Source organism: Nelumbo nucifera, chromosome 4, assembly GCF_055504915.1.
Source record: "Nelumbo nucifera cultivar China Antique chromosome 4, China Antique-T2T, whole genome shotgun sequence".
NCBI classification, from domain to species: Eukaryota; Viridiplantae; Streptophyta; class Magnoliopsida; order Proteales; family Nelumbonaceae; genus Nelumbo; species Nelumbo nucifera.
Window position 1 is genome coordinate 33,223,765 of NC_142652.1, and position 17,220 is coordinate 33,240,984.

The window sequence follows — 17,220 nt, forward strand, 5'->3', positions numbered from 1 at the left end:
CTCCAAGTCTCGAAGCCTTCTAATTAAGGCTATTAATTCAAAATTTTTTGAAGTTGGGACGAGTTATGGTGGTCGCCCCTCCTATGCTGATGTGGCAAGAAGGGGAAAGTTTCTGGTGGGTCTTAATAGAAAGGCCTTTTCTGAACCGGCTGTAAGAAAGAGTGAGACGGTCGGAAAAATGGGCGAGCCGGTAGGTGAACCATACGACTATTCTAGAGGCCCACGTGACAACTTAAGTGGTCACGTGGGGTGGGGTAAGGGAAAGGAAGGTGATAGACGAGAGTTCTCATCTATCATCTTCTAAGTTGGGTTCGGCCGAACAGGAGAAGCTTCAGAAAAAACGAAAGGAAGGGGGAAACAGAGCTCTGAGCTGGGTTAGTTGATTGGTTGGTGACGAGCCAAAAAGCCATGATTTCGATCGCCTAAACCCGCGCTACATCAGGAATAAAATAGAAGAAAGGGAAGAAGAAGACCAGGGGTGGATTAGTTGCAGTTCTGAGAACGATTGTGATGAGAACTCAGAAGAGAATGAGAGTTTGGCTAGATCGGAAGAAGAAGGATTCTACGAAGACCAAAATAGAGGGATCCTAAATTTGGAGCACCTGTTCCTTGGGGATTCGGTGGGAGAACAACGAAAGGAAGTGGAAGCTCGGGTTTACGACACAAATACTGATAACAGAGCAGCCCAAAGCCTAAAACGGGGTGAGCTCCTTCCAAGTTCTAGTGCTCTACAAGAGTCATGAAGGTGATAGCTCGGGTTAGCCCAGATCTGAACAAGGGTACATCACAGAGAGGTAAACAACTGGTACAGGAAGAGGTCTTTGTGTTAACCAGTGGACGGGGTTCCCTCCAAACCGAGGAAACAGAGAGCTCCAAAATTTCAAAACAGGAAGTGACAACCAATTTTCCTCACTTGCACATCTCTCACAACCCTCATTCTGGTAACTCCGTCAACCTGTTCAATTCAGTTTTTGTTACTGATGTGTATTCTGTGTCCTTTGTTCCAGATTCCCTTCTCAACCAAGAGTCGGAGGCACATGGACAGATAGCCACAGTGAGACCACAAGGGGAGAAGGAAGGGGAGGAATTGGCGGGGAAAACATGCAGGGAAGAAAAGTTTTGGGGGATCATTGAGAGTTTAATGGGAGAAGTGAAGAGGAAGGAACTGCAGAGGGAGCTGAAAGGGTCAGTGGTGGAGAAAATGAGGAAAGGAATGAGAATACTCTTAGGAGTGGGGGGAGTGAAACAAGACAGAAAGAGGAAACTAGTAGGGAAGAGTCACTTGTAGGATTTGTAGGTAAGCTGGGGTGTAAACTGAAGAATCCGAATGATTTAAAATCTTATCTCCAAAAAAAAGAGGACAGTAAGATCAAGAAAAGAAAGTTGAGTGAAGTTGAAAAATTAAGAAGAGACATTAAGGGGGACAAGAAGTTTGAGGTGAGAGGGGATAGAAGGAAAGGGTTGAAATAGAATTTGGAGGGGGTAGGGCTGAATTTCAAAAATTAAAATGAGAATCCTAAGTTGGAATGTGAGGGGGTTGGGTAGTGCCAGGAAGAGAGCAACAGTCAAAGAGGTGATTAAGAAGTTTAAACCGAATGTGGTATTAATTCAGGAGTCCAAAAGAATGGAATTCGACTGTAGATGGGCAAGAAGTGTGTGAAGATCTAGGGGGATAAAGTGGGCGGCTGCTCCCTTGTGGGGTTCCTCAGGTGGGATTATAACATTGTGGAAAGAAGATATACTAATAGGAGTGGAAGAATTAATAGGTGATCATTTTGTTTCTCTGAAGTTCAGACATGTGGAAGATGGGTTTGAATGGGTACTAACAAATGTATATGGCCCCAATAACTATAGGCTGAGGAAGAAATTATGGGAAGAATTGAGCAATATTAGGGGCCTCTAGGAAGGACCATGGTGTGTGGGAGGGAACTTTAATGTAGTGTGGTTCACAGAGGAAACCAACAACCCTAGACAGAGAGTGACAACAAGTATGAGGAAATTCAACCAATTTGTGAATACATTTGAGCTTAAAGAACTTCCATTCGTAAATAATAACTTCACCTGGTCCAACCTTCAATCAAGGCCAATATGCTTTAAGCTGGACAGATTTTTGTTCTCAATAGATTAGGAGGAACATTGGGGTATCCCAAGGCTTACTTCAGATCATTGGCCTACAGTGATATGTAAGGAGGAAATGAGAGGTGATGGACCTACCCCATTCAAGTTTGAGAATATGTGGTTGACCCATATGGGGTTCATTGAGAAAATCAGAGAGTGGTGGGAGCAGTTTAATCCGGCAGTAGACTGGGAGGGAATAAGATTCCACAAGAAACTTCAGTTCCTAAAATCACAAATATAGGAGTGGAATAAGTTGGAGTTTGGAAGAATAAAGGAAAGAAAACAAGCATTGCTAGAGCAGATTTAGGAATTTGATATGAAGGAAGAAAGGGGGATCCTTTGGAGAGGAAGACGGGAAGTTGAGATGGGATCTGAGGAGGCAGATGGAGGATATTCTGGTTAAGGAGGAAATAAGTTGGAGGCAGAAATCCAGGTGTAAGTTGCTAAAGGAGGGAGATAGAAACACTAGATTCTTCCATTCAGTGGCAAATGGCAGGAGGAAAAAGAATTTCATATCAAAATTGGAAGTAGAAGGATTGGTTTTATCCCACCCGGTAGAAATTGCAGAGGCCTTAGTAAATCATTTCAAATATACATTTAGAAGACCTTTAAATAAGAGGGTGTGGTTGGAGGGTTTGGAATGTCCGACTTTAAACGTAGAGAACAGAGAGTGGTTAGAAAAGAGTTTTGATCTAGAGGAGATAAAGGAAGCAGTATTCTCAATGGATAGGACAAAAGCTCCGGGTCTAGATGACTTCACAATAGCTTTTTATCAAGATTGCTGGGACGTTGTGGAGAAGGATCTTGGGTTAGTCTTTGAGGAGTTTCACAGAAGGGGAATAATTAATCTGGGGTTGAACTCAACTTTTATTGCTTTAGTCCCAAAGAAGAAAGAGGCATTACAACCAAGGGATTTTAGACCTATCAGTTTGGTGAATAGCTTGTACAAAGTAATTGCAAAAGTCTTGTTTCTCAGGATAAAGAAGATCCTTCCTCTCATTACAACCAAGCTAAGGTGCTTTCATGGAAGGAAGACAGATCACAGATCAAATCCTCATTGCTAATGAGAGTTTGGAGAGCTTTAGAAAATCTAAGAAGAAGGGAGTGGTCTACAAATTGGATTTAGAGAAGGCTTATGACTTAGTTGATTAGTCTTTCTTATTGGAGGTGTTGAGAGGTTTTGGTTTTGGAGACAAGTGGTGTAAATGGATGTGGGGTTGTGTTAGGACTTGTCACTATTCTATCTTGGTGAATGGAGTTGTGGTTGACTTATTTCCTGCCTTGAGAGGCATAAGACAAGAAGACCCACTCTCCCCCTTCCTGTTCACCCTGATTGCTGATGTACTTGGGAGATTAATCCATAGAGCTAACTCGAGGAACTTAATAAGGATGGCATATAGGAAGGGAGGAGGTACCACTGACACATCTGTAGTTTGCAGATGACACAATCCTGTTCTGTGAAGGTGGGGACATAAATTGGATCCGGAATTTAAAATTGGCAATACAACTCTTTGAGCAGATGCCTAACCTCAAGGTGAACTTAATAAGAGTTGTGTAGTGGGAGTGAATGTGGAGGAGAGGGAATTAAGTGAATATGCAGGTGTGCTAGGGTGTGCAATATCGGATTGGCCTTTGAAGTACTTGGGCCTCCCCTTAGGAGATAATCCTAAGTATGAAAGCTTCTAGAACCCAGTAGTGGAGAGATTTGAGAAGAGGCTTGCGTCCTAGAGGAAAAATTATCTCTCCTTAGGGGGGAGAATCACTTTGATTAGGTCTACCCTAGCTAACCTTCCTGTTTACTTTCTATCAGTGTTTAAGATCCCCACTAAGGTTTCCAACCTTTTGGAAAAATTAATAAGGGACTTTCTTTGGGAGCCTGGAGAGGAAAAGAGAGATCATAGGTGAGTTGGGAGGTGGTAACTAGAGGTAAAAAGCTAGGAGGCCTTGGGATTGGTAACATTAAAAAAAGGAATATGGCCTTGCTGGGGAAATGGTTGTGGAGGTTTACAATGGAAAAAGATAAGTTGTGGGCTAAGATTGTGGCTAACATACATGGGTTGGAAGACAACGGTTGGGATCCTGGAATCGCTACAAGGGCCACAACGGCTTCTCCTTGGAAATACATTCATGATTTGCTTCCAGCTTTCTCCCCTTGGGTCAAGTATGGTCTTAACTCTAGTAATCGAATAAAATTTTCGGAACAGACTTGAGTAGGGAATTCACCTCTGAAGGACCAGTTCCCCTTCTTGTATGCTTTGTCAGACTTGAAAATGAACCTATTTCTTCTTTCTTAGGTCCTTCAGATTCCACTTTTGGTTTTGGTTGGAACCTAGGCCTGATAAGGGCAATTAGGGATACAAACATGGACAACATCTTATCTTTGTTAACCATCCTTGAGAATGTCTTCCTGGATCCTAATAAGGACACTAGATTCTGGACTCCTTCCACCTCAAGTACTTTCTCTTGTGCTTCATTTTTTGAAATTTTAACTCAACCTCCTGTCACATTTGGGGTGTCCTTTCTAGTTAAAGAGATCTGGAGCAAGCCCATTCCTCCTCGGGTTGGTAGTTTTTGTTGGGAAAGTTTCCTGGAAAGAATTAACACAAATGATTTACTTCAAAAAAAGAGACCCAATTCTTGCTTATTTCCTAATTGGTGTACTCTATGTAAAGCTGATGGGGAAATTGGTTACCACCTTATGGTTTCTTGTAAGGTCGCTAAAATTGTGTGGGAGTGGGCTCTTTCCCTCTTTGGGTGTTCTTGGAATCCCCTTGAGAGTGTCTAGAGGCTGTTCTCTCCTACGTTTTTCAGATGGCCTAAGAAGAGAGGGAAGATTATGTGGAGGAGCATTAGGGCAGCTGTATGTTGGTCCCTATGGGAAGAAAGAAACTCATGAATTTTCTCAGACAATGACAGAACCCTGACAAACCTATTAGATCTAATACTTTTAAGGGTTGTCCATTGGCTAAAATCTTTGGAGCTGTTCCCAGACTTTCCTGTGGTTGACTTATTAAGAAATTGGAAAGAAATAGCTACTTTTGCTTTGTGTAAGAGGACTCCTAGTCCCTCATGGTCCCCTCCTCCCTCTGGATTTATAAAACTGAATTTTGATGGCAGTAGTTTGAGGAATCCAGGGCCTTCTGGGATTGGGGGAGTGTTCAGGAATGAGGAGGGGGTTGTTATTGCTTTATTCTCAGGCCCCATTGGGGAAGGAGACTCTTAGGGCTGAGATCCTTGCAGCTCTGGAAAGAATTCAAAGAGCAAGGGAACTAAATATCAGATGTTTGGTCTTGGAAGGTGACTCGAAGGTTGTGATTAGCTGGCTGAAGGAAGAGGACAGTGGCTTGTGGAGCTATAACAATGAAAAGAAAAAATTCTGTTGGTTGGGTAGAGACATTGAGATACACTGTAGCTGGGTGAAGAGGTCTGCCAACTCATTTGCAGATGGGCTGGCCAAGCAGGGATAGGGAGGCTATCTTTGGGGCTAATTTTTAACTTTCTGTCATTGTATTCTGTTGATGGGGAGTTAAGACTTTTTACTTCCCCTATTGTATCTAAAGCTCATAAATATTCACATCATTAATAAAGTTTTACTGTTACTGATTAAAAAGAAAAAACAACTACTGGAGTTCCCAATAGGTTCAGTAGATAACTACCTTGTCAATGCCCTTATTGTTTCCCTTTCTTTCTTCTTTAGAACTTGACCTGGAGAAGCTTTTGCATCACCACTCTAACTATTTTCAAATGCTTTCTTTATTGCTTTAATATCCATGTTGAGACTTCAGATATTCCATCCATGTAACTTATGCTACATTATAATTATGGCTGGCAGTGTTGTCTTTGTATCTTAAATATAATTTAAAATTCTATGGAGCAATCCATGATCCATCTCAACTCTCTCCTTTTAATTTCTTTTTTTCCTCTTCTTTCTTCTCTCTTGTTATTCTTTCTATTCACTAAGCATCAATGTCTGTCTAGAAACTTTGGACAAGATGTTGCTTAAACAGCAAGGGACCACTTTTCTCTTTGTTACCTGCACATGGAATGTAAACAACATAAATATGGTGTAGTTATGAATCTGGCCTGGATACAGAACCAATTTGGAAGAATCTAGGTAGCAAAAATCTCTCATGCCAAAATATTTGACTTGGAAGCCTGGTAAATTTATTGGCAGTTCATAGATTAACAAATGAGAGTGGAATGACAGAACAAGATTTATGTAAGTGACCCTATATAGTTTGGAGAGATGTGATTTAGTCCAATAAAAGAACAACAAAATATTTCAGATTATAAGAGAAAAGAAGAAGAAGAAGAAGAAGAAGAAGAAGAAGAAGAAAACAACAAGAAGAAGAAGAAAAGATGGAGGAGAAGGGAGAAAGAAGTAGAAGTTCGATAATCTCCTCTCACCCCTCACTAATTCTTTTATTAATCTTCATTAACTAGGTTAATTACAAGTCTGCCCTTAAGTGGGCGGCCAGCTAAGCAAGAACTTTAAAATAACTTATAAATGAGGTTAATAGGCCTATTAACATACAAAACAAATAACATACTACTTAAACATAAAAATAGATACTAGGGCCGCATAGTCTCTCTACACTCCCCCTCAAGTTGAGCATAAATGTCAATCATGCCCAACTTGCTTATATAGTGTGTCAGCTTTCCTTTTGGAACACCATTGGTCAAAACATCAACTAACTGCTCTTCTGAAGAGATAAATGGCACGCAAACTTCCCTTGGGGCAACTCTCTCCCATATAAAATGTCTATCAACCTCTATGTGCTTAGTTCTGTCATGTTGAACAGGATTATGTGCAATGTTGATAATTGCCTGGTTGTCACAGTAGAGCATCATTGGTTTTTCATAGTCAATACCCAATTCTTCGAAAAGTGGTCTCATCCACAGTAATTCTAACACTCCATGTTCCATTGCCTTGTACTCTACTTCAGCTGAAGATCTGTCTACTATAGACTGTTTCTTACTCCTTCATGAGACAATGTTTCTTTCCACCAAAGCACAATATCCTGAGGTGGATTTCCTATCCTCAATACATCCAACCCAGTTAGCATCAGTGTACGCCTCCAGCTTTGTGTGTCCATGCTTGGCAAACAGAATACCTTTCCCTGGAGTGCCTTTCAAGTAACACAAAAACTCTTTCAGCAGCAGCTAAATGTGTATCTCTGGGAGAATGCATAAACTAACTAATAATAGTCACTGCATAGGAAATATCTGGCTGAGTCATGCATAGATATAACAACTTCCCTAGCAGTCTCTAAAACACTCTCCTATCAAACAATAGTTCATCATCAGTAGTAGAGAGCTTATGATTGAGGTTTATAGGAGTGGAAGCCAGTTTAGCATCAAGTTTACCAGTCTCTGCAAGGAGGTTAAGAACATACTTGCGTTGAGAAATGAAGATACCATCCTTAGATCTAGAAACTTTCAATTCCCAAGAAATATCTGAGATCCCCCAAATCCTTAATCTCAAATTTAGAGTTAAGAAATCTTTTGAGCTTAATCACTTCCTGGGTTTCATTACCTGTAACCACAATGTCATCAACATAAACAATCTGAAAAGTCACCAAGGAGTTACTTCTTTTCAAAAACAAAGTATGGTTAGAGTGAGTTTGTGTGTAACTACAAGAGACAAGGGCAGTTCTAAATCTCTCAAACCATGCTTGAGGAGACTGTTTGAGACCATAAATCGATTTTTGCAGTTTACACACCTTTCCTTGCATTTCTTTTCCATACACCCCTGAAGGCAAAGGCATATAGACCTCTTCTGCAGGTCTCCATTCAAGAAGGCATTTTTAACATCAAATTGGTGGAGGGGCCAATCAAAAGTAGCAGCTAGAGACAACAAAACTCTAACTGAAGTCATCTTAGCCATAGGAGCAAAAGTCTCAAGGTAATCAATACCATACATCTGAGTGTAGCCTTTAGCAATCAATCTAGCCTTAAATCTCTCAATAGTGCCATCGGAATGATACTTAATAGTGAACACCCATTTAAAACCCACTAGTTCCTTCCCTTCGGGCAAATCCACAATATCCTAGGTATGATTCTTATGCAAAGCATCTAGTTCAGTCATCACAACATCCCTCCACTCAAGTTTGGATAGGGCTTTTGGTACAAACCTGGGAATCACATGGGTAGAAACAAAGGCAAGAAAAGAGTAATAGGTAGGGGATAGAAGGTTATAGGACAGGTGTTTGGAGATACAATGTGATGTACACTTTCACTTTTCTTTGTGAAGGGCAATAGGAAAGTCAAGGTCTAGGAAGGCAGTAGAAGGGTCAGATGAAGGCCAACTTGTTACCTCAGAAGTGATGGAAGTGCCAGAGGCTCTATTGAAGGAGAGGAAACAATTTTCTCATGCCTGAATTTGTCTTTGGTACCACCTTTGGACAATGGGATGCGAGTGAAAATTTGGAGGGTGATCCGGAGGAGAAGGAGTAGGAACATGAGAGGTAGACCCAGTGGAAGGAGAAGCAACAAAGGAAGATGGCTCAATAGAAGGCTCAAAGGGAACTAGAAGAGGAACAACTAGGGACATAGCAAATGGCTCCTCAGAACGTTCCCCCTCTGGAGAAACACGAAAGAAAGGAGTAGACTTAGCAAATGTTACATCCCCAGAGACAAAACGGGTGCCACGAACCAGATCAAAACAACAACATCCCTTTTGTATGGAGGCATATCCTAAGAAGACACACTTATGTGCCTTAGGCTCAATTTGGAAGGAGTACAAAGACAAATATGTATAGTACAAATACATACAAAATAATACAAAATGTAAGGTTTTGCACACTAGGATATGTATTTGTACTCCTTCCAAACTAAGCCTTAGGCTCAAATTTATGTCTCTGATGATTATGAACATGTACATAGTAGGTGCACCAAAAAACTCGGAGAGGAAGAGAAAAGAGATTCTCATCCAAAAAGAGAAGGCTAAATGGGGTTTTGAAACCCAAAACCCGAGAAGGCATACGGTTAATCAAATATGTGGCAGTAAGAACAACATCCCCCCAAAATTTGATAAGAACATGTGATGCAAACAGGAGGCATCTAGCAACCTCAACTACATGGCGGTTCTTCCTTTTCGCCACTCCATTCTGTTGTGGAGTGTAGGAACAAGAACTTTGATGAATAACCCCAAAGGTCTCAAAGTATGATGAAAGGTTCTTCTCAAAATATTCCTTAGCATTATTAGAGTGGAATATTTTGACCCGGGTGTTAAATTGAGTGAGAATAAGTTCATGAAACTTTTGCACAATGGTTGGAAGTTGGAACTTCATCTTGGGATTTCATGAGGTAAATCCAAGTATAACGAGAATAATCTTCAATAAAGAGGATAAATACTTGTAACCCCCCATAGTAGGCAGATGATATGGCCCCCACACATTAGAGTGCACAATATGAAAAGGAGAAATAGATCTTTTATTGCTCACTAAATAAGAATGTCTACAATGTTTTTGCAAGTTCACATGACTCACAATGAAGACTCGATACAGACATTTCCTTAAACATATCGGGAAACAAATGACTCAAAGCAGAAAAAGGTAAATGACCAAACCGTAAATGACATAACATGGCTCTGTCAAAGGACTTTGACAAAACATAGTCCAAGGCTACTCCATTAGGTGGTCCAAGACTCCTATCAGGTGTGTCCAGCAAGTATATTCCATTCGCCTCATGGCCACTCCTAATCGTCCTTTGAAATGTTAGGTCCTGAAAAACACAATGGGTAGGAAAAAAGGTTATGCTACAATTCATGGATTTAGTCAAGCTACTAACAGATAAAAGGTTGGTATTAAGTTTGGGGACATGAAGAACATAGGATAAGACAAGGGTATCAGAGGCCTTGATATCCCCTTTGCTAGAGATGGGAGCAAGGTACCATATATATTATTTCGGTGCATCCAAACAAATTAAAGTAACAGAGTTTGCCACTCTTGCAATTATATTTTGGATGATAGTTATAGAAAAGATGTAATATTTATGCTAATACTCCTTTTGGGAGTGAGATCAGAAGTCAAGCTTTGTTTATTGCTATATGTGTTTCTATACAATTTTTTTTTGATAAATGAGAATATATTTTATTAATTCTGAAGGTATAGGCATTACAAGCATCCCTTAGAGAGGCATGAGATGCTACCTCTCTATAAACAAAAACAGAACATAAACAATTATAAAAATATTACAGGTGAGCCCAAAACAAAGATTGTCTATTCACCCCTTGTTTGGCAAGGGTATCAGCTAACCCATTAGCTGATCTCCTCACCCATTCTATCCTCAAGTTCTTATCCTTGGTGATCCATAAAAACTTTTTTAACTCATCCCTGTAACACCGTATTACAGAATCTGGATCATTTAACCAACCCACCACCAGTTTTGAGTCCCCTTCAATCACCAAATTGGTTATATTCAATTCATTAGCAATTTGTGCTCCTTGTAAGGCAACAAGTAATTCTGCCTTCAGAGAGTCCCCAATCGAATCCCCACTAGGCCAGAGAACATGGCTAACAGTTTGCGATCCATGTCTCTCACAACCCCTCCTATACAAGCAGGTCCTGGATTCCCCCTGCTGTTCCTGTCAAAATTCAGCTTCACATAGTTTTCAGGTGGGGGTAGCCATACAGCATTTATTCTTTCCCTTCTGGATGAACTTCTTGCCAGTCCTTCCCAATTTCTCCACAGGTCATCAGGAGAAACTTGAGAAAACAGATCCATGGATTTGATCCAATGAATCACTCTAATCATCATACAGTTCCTTATCTGTTCCTTGCTTCATGTGTTTCCATACAATTCAACCACATGTAAAAGGAGATATACCCCATAGACATGTTACAAGCATGCATTTGTTAGTTGGGAAGGTTTCTCAAATTATTCTTTCATATGTGCATGCCTGTAATATTAAGGTGTTTCTAAATTAGAAGTAACCTTTCTTTGTCATCACAATCTGCGTTGTTCCACCTAGGCAACACAAATCATGTTTTCACATTCCTCTCTAAGTTTCAAATTAAACATAATATTAATTATAACTACAAATGCTAATAATTGTATCTAATATCTAATATCCAAGGTTAAATTTTTGGTCTCGAGGAGAGCATCACAAGGTCAATTTTGAGAGACTCATTATGGATACAAGAGATATACATGGGTGAATAGTTACCAAGGCATCAAGGTGAGACTATGCAACAGGGTGCCGCACTGCCACCTTGTCAGCTAAGCACTTAAGCCAATGAGGCAATGGTTTTTGAGCAAATCATTGGTTTTGATCCATATCAACATGTCCCATATTTTTAATTTCTTATATTCTATACTGAGAGAAATACTACAAGAAAGCAATGAACAACGTAATAGTTATAGTATGTGATTTTATGTATCATAGAGTATGAATAATGAAATAAAATATAACATACTATACAACATATAATGAAGTGTCTGCTTTGTCTTTTTCCTTGCCTAAAATGTCAAACATGTATCGAGAAAATGCCTTGTCACGTTAATGACTATGCATGGCCGCTTCAACTTTCAATCCTTTTTTCCAATTGAACTATTTATAGATATTAATTTAATATCATATAAATATATAAAACGTATGAACAACTTAGATTTTGCATGCATTTAGAACAACCAAATAAATGTGTGATCTTTCAATAAATTCTAGTAATATTTTGCAAGAAATTCATAAGCTATAATGTTTCTAACATTTTACATATCATCCATGCATATTTAGCAATTTTTTATCATATTATATTGTATCAGTGCGCATCATAATGATACACTAAGAACCATAAAACGTTAACTATTATTATGTCAATATTAATTGCCTTTTGCATATGTGGTATCATTGGTTGCACATTGTATAATTACCTAACTGGTTCCAAACAGTTAATTATTTAGACTATAATTATTGAAATATAAGCCTGTAGTGTTACGTAAATCGTCTTGTTTCCCTACAATGACTTTCATCCATTTTAAAGTTTCTTCAATTCGGTAACAAAAATGAAACACTGGGCAAAATAGCTTGTGCTAGGATATTTGTTAGCATGATCACCTTGGAACTAACATGCTATGCTGGTTTTTGTACTTCACAGTTGCAAACAAAGGAGGATGATTTAATTAACTTCAAAAGTGAACTTTCCATCATGGAACTTGAAGTTCAGGTTATCATATTGTTCCTTTTTGAATAAAATATCACTCATTTATCAAAAAAAAAAACTTGAAATTCAGGTTATCCTCTTTTGCAATTTCATTATAATCTGCTTCTGTGTGTTATTCATTGTATTACAGCATTGGTCTTAACAAATGTGTTCCCTCAATAATTTGAGTGTGTCAGAATCTTATGCATACCCCATGCAGACATGCCATCCATTTAGGAGAATCCATGCAACACTGGTTCTGTAATACAAATTTGTGGGAACACATACATCACCATCTGTAAGAAAATGGTTGTATATATGATTTTTGTTTGTAAAAAGGTAAAATCTCTACCATCTTTGCATGGGAACCCACTTTTGGAGGCGACTTGTGAGTTGATTGTGTCCATGAATTGACTCGTGTACGACTCTCAGAAATACATACATATTGGAATTTGCTACAGTGTGAAACTGTGAACCAGGCAGATTTACCAAAATGTCGCCACTCTCCAATTATCAATCCTGACTTAAGTACCTTTATGTAACAATGGTCAAACCATTATTGTTTTAAAACTACAGTATCTGTATCTTCCCAATTTATGCATAACTTGATCTATTGTTTATTGGATATTATTTCCAATTAGCATTCAAATTGAGAAAACAATGAAAAACAGCCAGTGTGGACACACAACAAATAGTACAAGGTTGTGAGTTTAACTTGTCAATTGTGAGTTGCAATTGACTATTTAATTTGTTATACTTATTTAGTTCTATGAATCTTAAGAACAATATTAGAAATTCATAATATTTAATATATACATATATACTTATTAAAATATTATTTATGTGGGATGTGTTCACAAATCTTACTTTTTTGGGGTTTACTGAGTTGGACTCTTGGACTCATCAGGTTCTGATTCCTATGTTTGTATCCATGCAACACTATCTCTAAATGTGGCTGTTTTCATATGTAGACAAAGCAGAGAACTCCCCAAGAAAAACATCCTAGCTACCTCCATGATGCAAGTCTACAACTACCCTAGGCTCTAAATATTCATCAAATACTTATATCTAACAAATGACAGGGTAGAAGTATTTTGGTTAACAGATGGGGTTACATGTTGAAACACCCTGTGCCTAGGTTGTCTTGTGAGAACCATATACATTTAGTGATTGTAGACTTGTAGTGCTAGAATTAAGTAGTTTTACCAGAAATTGCTTTTGAAAGATATGCCTGCAAGAAAAGAGATTGAGCATACAGACTATGAAGATTTTAACTTGAGATTTTCCCTAGGCAGTCTTTGGTCGCATTGGCAGAAGAGGTTGCTAATTCTGTCATTCAGCAAGGTTCAAGAAAAATTAATGGGAAATACATTCAGTCCCACCTTCTTTCCAGATTGCAAGGTATCATTACTACACCATGAACACTGGGTTAAAGATTTGTTTACTTAAATTTTTTCTTATTTCTTATTAAGACAATTATGAAATCAGTTCACAATTCTGAAGTTAGCTATAATTGATTTGACTTAAGGATAATGCCCACCTAAGGCTGTTACAGTAGTGTTGTCAGACTTGGACTAGGCTGGACAGTTGAACCAGTGACCTGGTGATCTATCCAGGTCTTGGTTAATTGATGGTTTTCATGGTCAGAACGGGTTAACCAATTAAACTGTGACCCAATGAGCACTCTGTTTTTCTGTCTGGTCCTAGTCTGATAACATTGCTGAAAACTTTTGCATTGTTGAGTTGATTGGAGTGTGAACTCTGTTTTGGCCAGCCCCATCAGGTGCTAAACTTAGGTTTATTATATACTCTCTTTCCATATATATATATATACAAATACATAAAAGTTTAAAAGAAAATTGCATTTTTGTGAAATTTTTGACAATAAAAATTTGTTGCCTCCTTTCTTTCGTTGAGCTTTACACGAGAAACTGAAAGAGCAGATCAAGGATGTCGATGCTATTCAAGCAAAGGAGGTGTCCTTATTCTGGGTTGGTATGGCAGAGGTAATTAATTACTATCTTTAAACTCCATCCACAGATAAAATCACCAACTACCTTCTTGTTTACTCACAAAGAGATTTAGAAAATAAAAATGAAATGACCCTTTGGGGCATTACCCTTGTAGAGTGGATCAGGTCAGTATCAATCCAAGCTCCTCCCCTTAAACTGCACAATACCCATAACTCTAAGCATTTGGTTCTCAAACAATAATGACACAGTACTTGCCTATTCCAACCAGAACCTGAATTTTGCAAGGCTAGACTTGGATTATAATACTATACAAGCCAAGGACAAACTAAGGTGAACTATGAAAGCCCCTATTAATGAATTTCATCAAGTCTTTAAAGCTCCATTTCGTTTGTGGGATGGGAAGGGAAAAAATGGAATATTCTAGAATATCTTCCCTTTCCATGTTTGGTTTGTATAATGTCATAAGATGGGATGGGAAAAGCTGGACTACAGATCTCAATTCTTGGGATGTGGAATCTCACCATTTTGGTGGGAAACAAGTGGGAAAGGAGGGGGAAACTTGTTTAACAGAAAAACAGTTCATAGTATTTTTAAGAGTTAATATTTAGACCCATGACCCATTTTTTTATCAATAACTTTTTATTAATAAGAGCAAATAGGAGCAAATAGGAGTAAGTACACTAAGTACAGAACAAAGACAGTGAGAGATGAAACCTCTTCTCTTTCCCTAAATTACCCATTCTCCCTTGCAGCTTTGCGCAAAACAAAGACTCTTCCCACCCCTTGTTTAGCTAAGACGTCAGTAGAGTGAGCGTTCTTTTTAACCCAAGCGTGACTTACTTCCATGTCTCTAGTTAACCACCTATTTTTTTTTCCTTTCATTATTATATATCCACATCATCATCCCCTCGTCTTGTAGCCAGTTGGTTACTAGTTTTGAATCTCCATCAGCAAAGAGTTTACTAATGAATTGTCCTTGCCCTTTGTATGCCTTAAAACACTGCCATCAAATTTTAGTTTAATGAACCCTCTACCCGGTGGAAACCATTGGTAATTTGATGACAGTCTTGCAAATAGAAGAGCTTGTCACTTCCTAGCTTCCATCCAATTTCTTAGTGTACCATTTGTTGAAACACATGAGAAACCTTCCAAGGATTTCAACCAATGCATCACTTTTAATCATTGGGAATTTTACGATTTTCTCCCCTTTAGAAAATTTTATTGGTTTTCTAAATGTATTGTCCCAAACCCCACTTATGCTACAATATCCCCTTTGTATTGTGATAGATTCCTCCACTTGTCATTGTTCCGAGTTGTAGTTGTATAAAGTATACATTTATAAAAATTTATGAGGTGGAGGAATCTATAAAAACTCATTTATTTTTTCAATTAATTAGGCCAGACCCATTAATAAATTATTAATTATTTAATAATATATTAATAAAATAATCTAATTAAAATTAACTGATAAATAAATTAATAAAAATATTAATCAATTGCAAATAATTTACTAATTAATAATTAATAATAAATTGCTGAAATCATCAATTAAGTCATATATATTAATAAAAAATATTAGTAAAATTTAAACTAATAAAAATTAAAATATTAGTTAATTTTAATAATTAATTAACTAGTTATTAATATTAATTAATTTATAATTAATATCTAACTAATAGTTAATAATAAAGTACTAAATAATAAAGATATTATTAATTAATTTATTCTTAATTTAATTAATAAATAAATGGTAAATTTCTTAAACTACCCTTATGGTTTAGCTAATTGACTAAGTGTACCCTTAATGTTTGAAAATTGACTAACGCTACCCTTACTGTTTCTAACAATTGACTAACTCTACCCCTATCGTTAGCATCCGTTAATGCTCCGTCACAATCTATGCACATGTGACCTCATGTGACCTATAAATTTTTTTAAAAACCCAATATTACCCTAGTCCCTTGAGCCCCCACTCTCTCTCCATTCTAAGACCTCCCCCTCCGCCTCTATCTCTCTCCGGTCTCTCTCTCTCCATTCTCGGACCTCCCCCTCCGCCTCTATCTCTCTTCGGTCTCTCTCTCTCCATTCTCAAACCCCCCCCTCCACCTATGGTCTCTCTCCCCTTCTCTCTCTTTCTCTCATTGTATACTTTCGTTACTAGCTTGGTGTTCATCAGATCCACAACATATTGATCGACTCAAATTAGTACTAATTCAAAACACCTCGTTTTCATTTCCTTTTGTTTTAACATTTGAATGTTCATTTTGCTCTGCTAGTGTTAGTCCTTGGTTATTTGTCGTGTTCAGATCCGTTGCTGCAATGAGTTGCGGCAGCGGCGACAACAATGATGAAATAGTAAAATGAGAGAGAGAGGACGCAGGGGAGAGAAGGAGAAGAAAAAAAAGAAGAGAAAGTGTGAGAGAAAGAGATTAGAGAGAAAATTGTCATCACCGCTTCTAGTTCGAGCAGAGGTCGACGATGAAAGGTCTGTAATAGTAAAAAGAGGAATGGACAGAGAGAGAAATGGGAGAGAATGGCAGGAGGGGTGCCACTGGTTCACCGCCACCCCTCTGTTTTCGTTCGAAGAGGGGTTATCACTGCTGCCGGAGTGAGAAAGCAATCTAACCTCGACCGACAGGACGGGAGCACCTTGCATCGCACCCTCCACCCCCTAACATGCCGGAGGGGTGCCACTAATTCACCACCACCCCTTTGTTTTCTTTCGAAGAGGGGCCATCGTCGTCATTGGAGTGAGAAGGCAATCTAACCTCGACTGACGGGACGGGACGGGAGCACCTCGCATTGCACCCTCCACCCCCTGGCGTGCCGGAGGGGTGCCGCTAGTTCACTGCCGCCCCTCTGTTTTCGTTTGAAGAAAGGTCATCGCCACCGTTGGAGCGAGAAGGCAATCTAACCTCGACCGACGGGATGGGAACACCTTGCGTCTCACCCTCCACCCCTGGCATGCATTGCCATCCACGGCGGCA

General features: G+C 38.8%; 1 protein-coding gene across 2 annotated transcripts in view; it reads left to right on the top strand.

The window, feature by feature from the left end:
* Positions 1-17,220, top strand: part of LOC104609973 (PROTEIN TARGETING TO STARCH (PTST)) — a 33,697-nt gene that overhangs the window by 14,996 nt on the left and 1,481 nt on the right. For both annotated transcript variants that reach the window (XM_010276425.3, XM_088903360.1), the window contains exons 5-7: positions 12,216-12,284; positions 13,556-13,661; positions 14,178-14,266. In XM_010276425.3, coding sequence (XP_010274727.1) covers positions 12,216-12,284; positions 13,556-13,661; positions 14,178-14,266 — 264 coding nt within the window. The remainder of the gene's footprint in view (positions 1-12,215; positions 12,285-13,555; positions 13,662-14,177; positions 14,267-17,220) is intronic.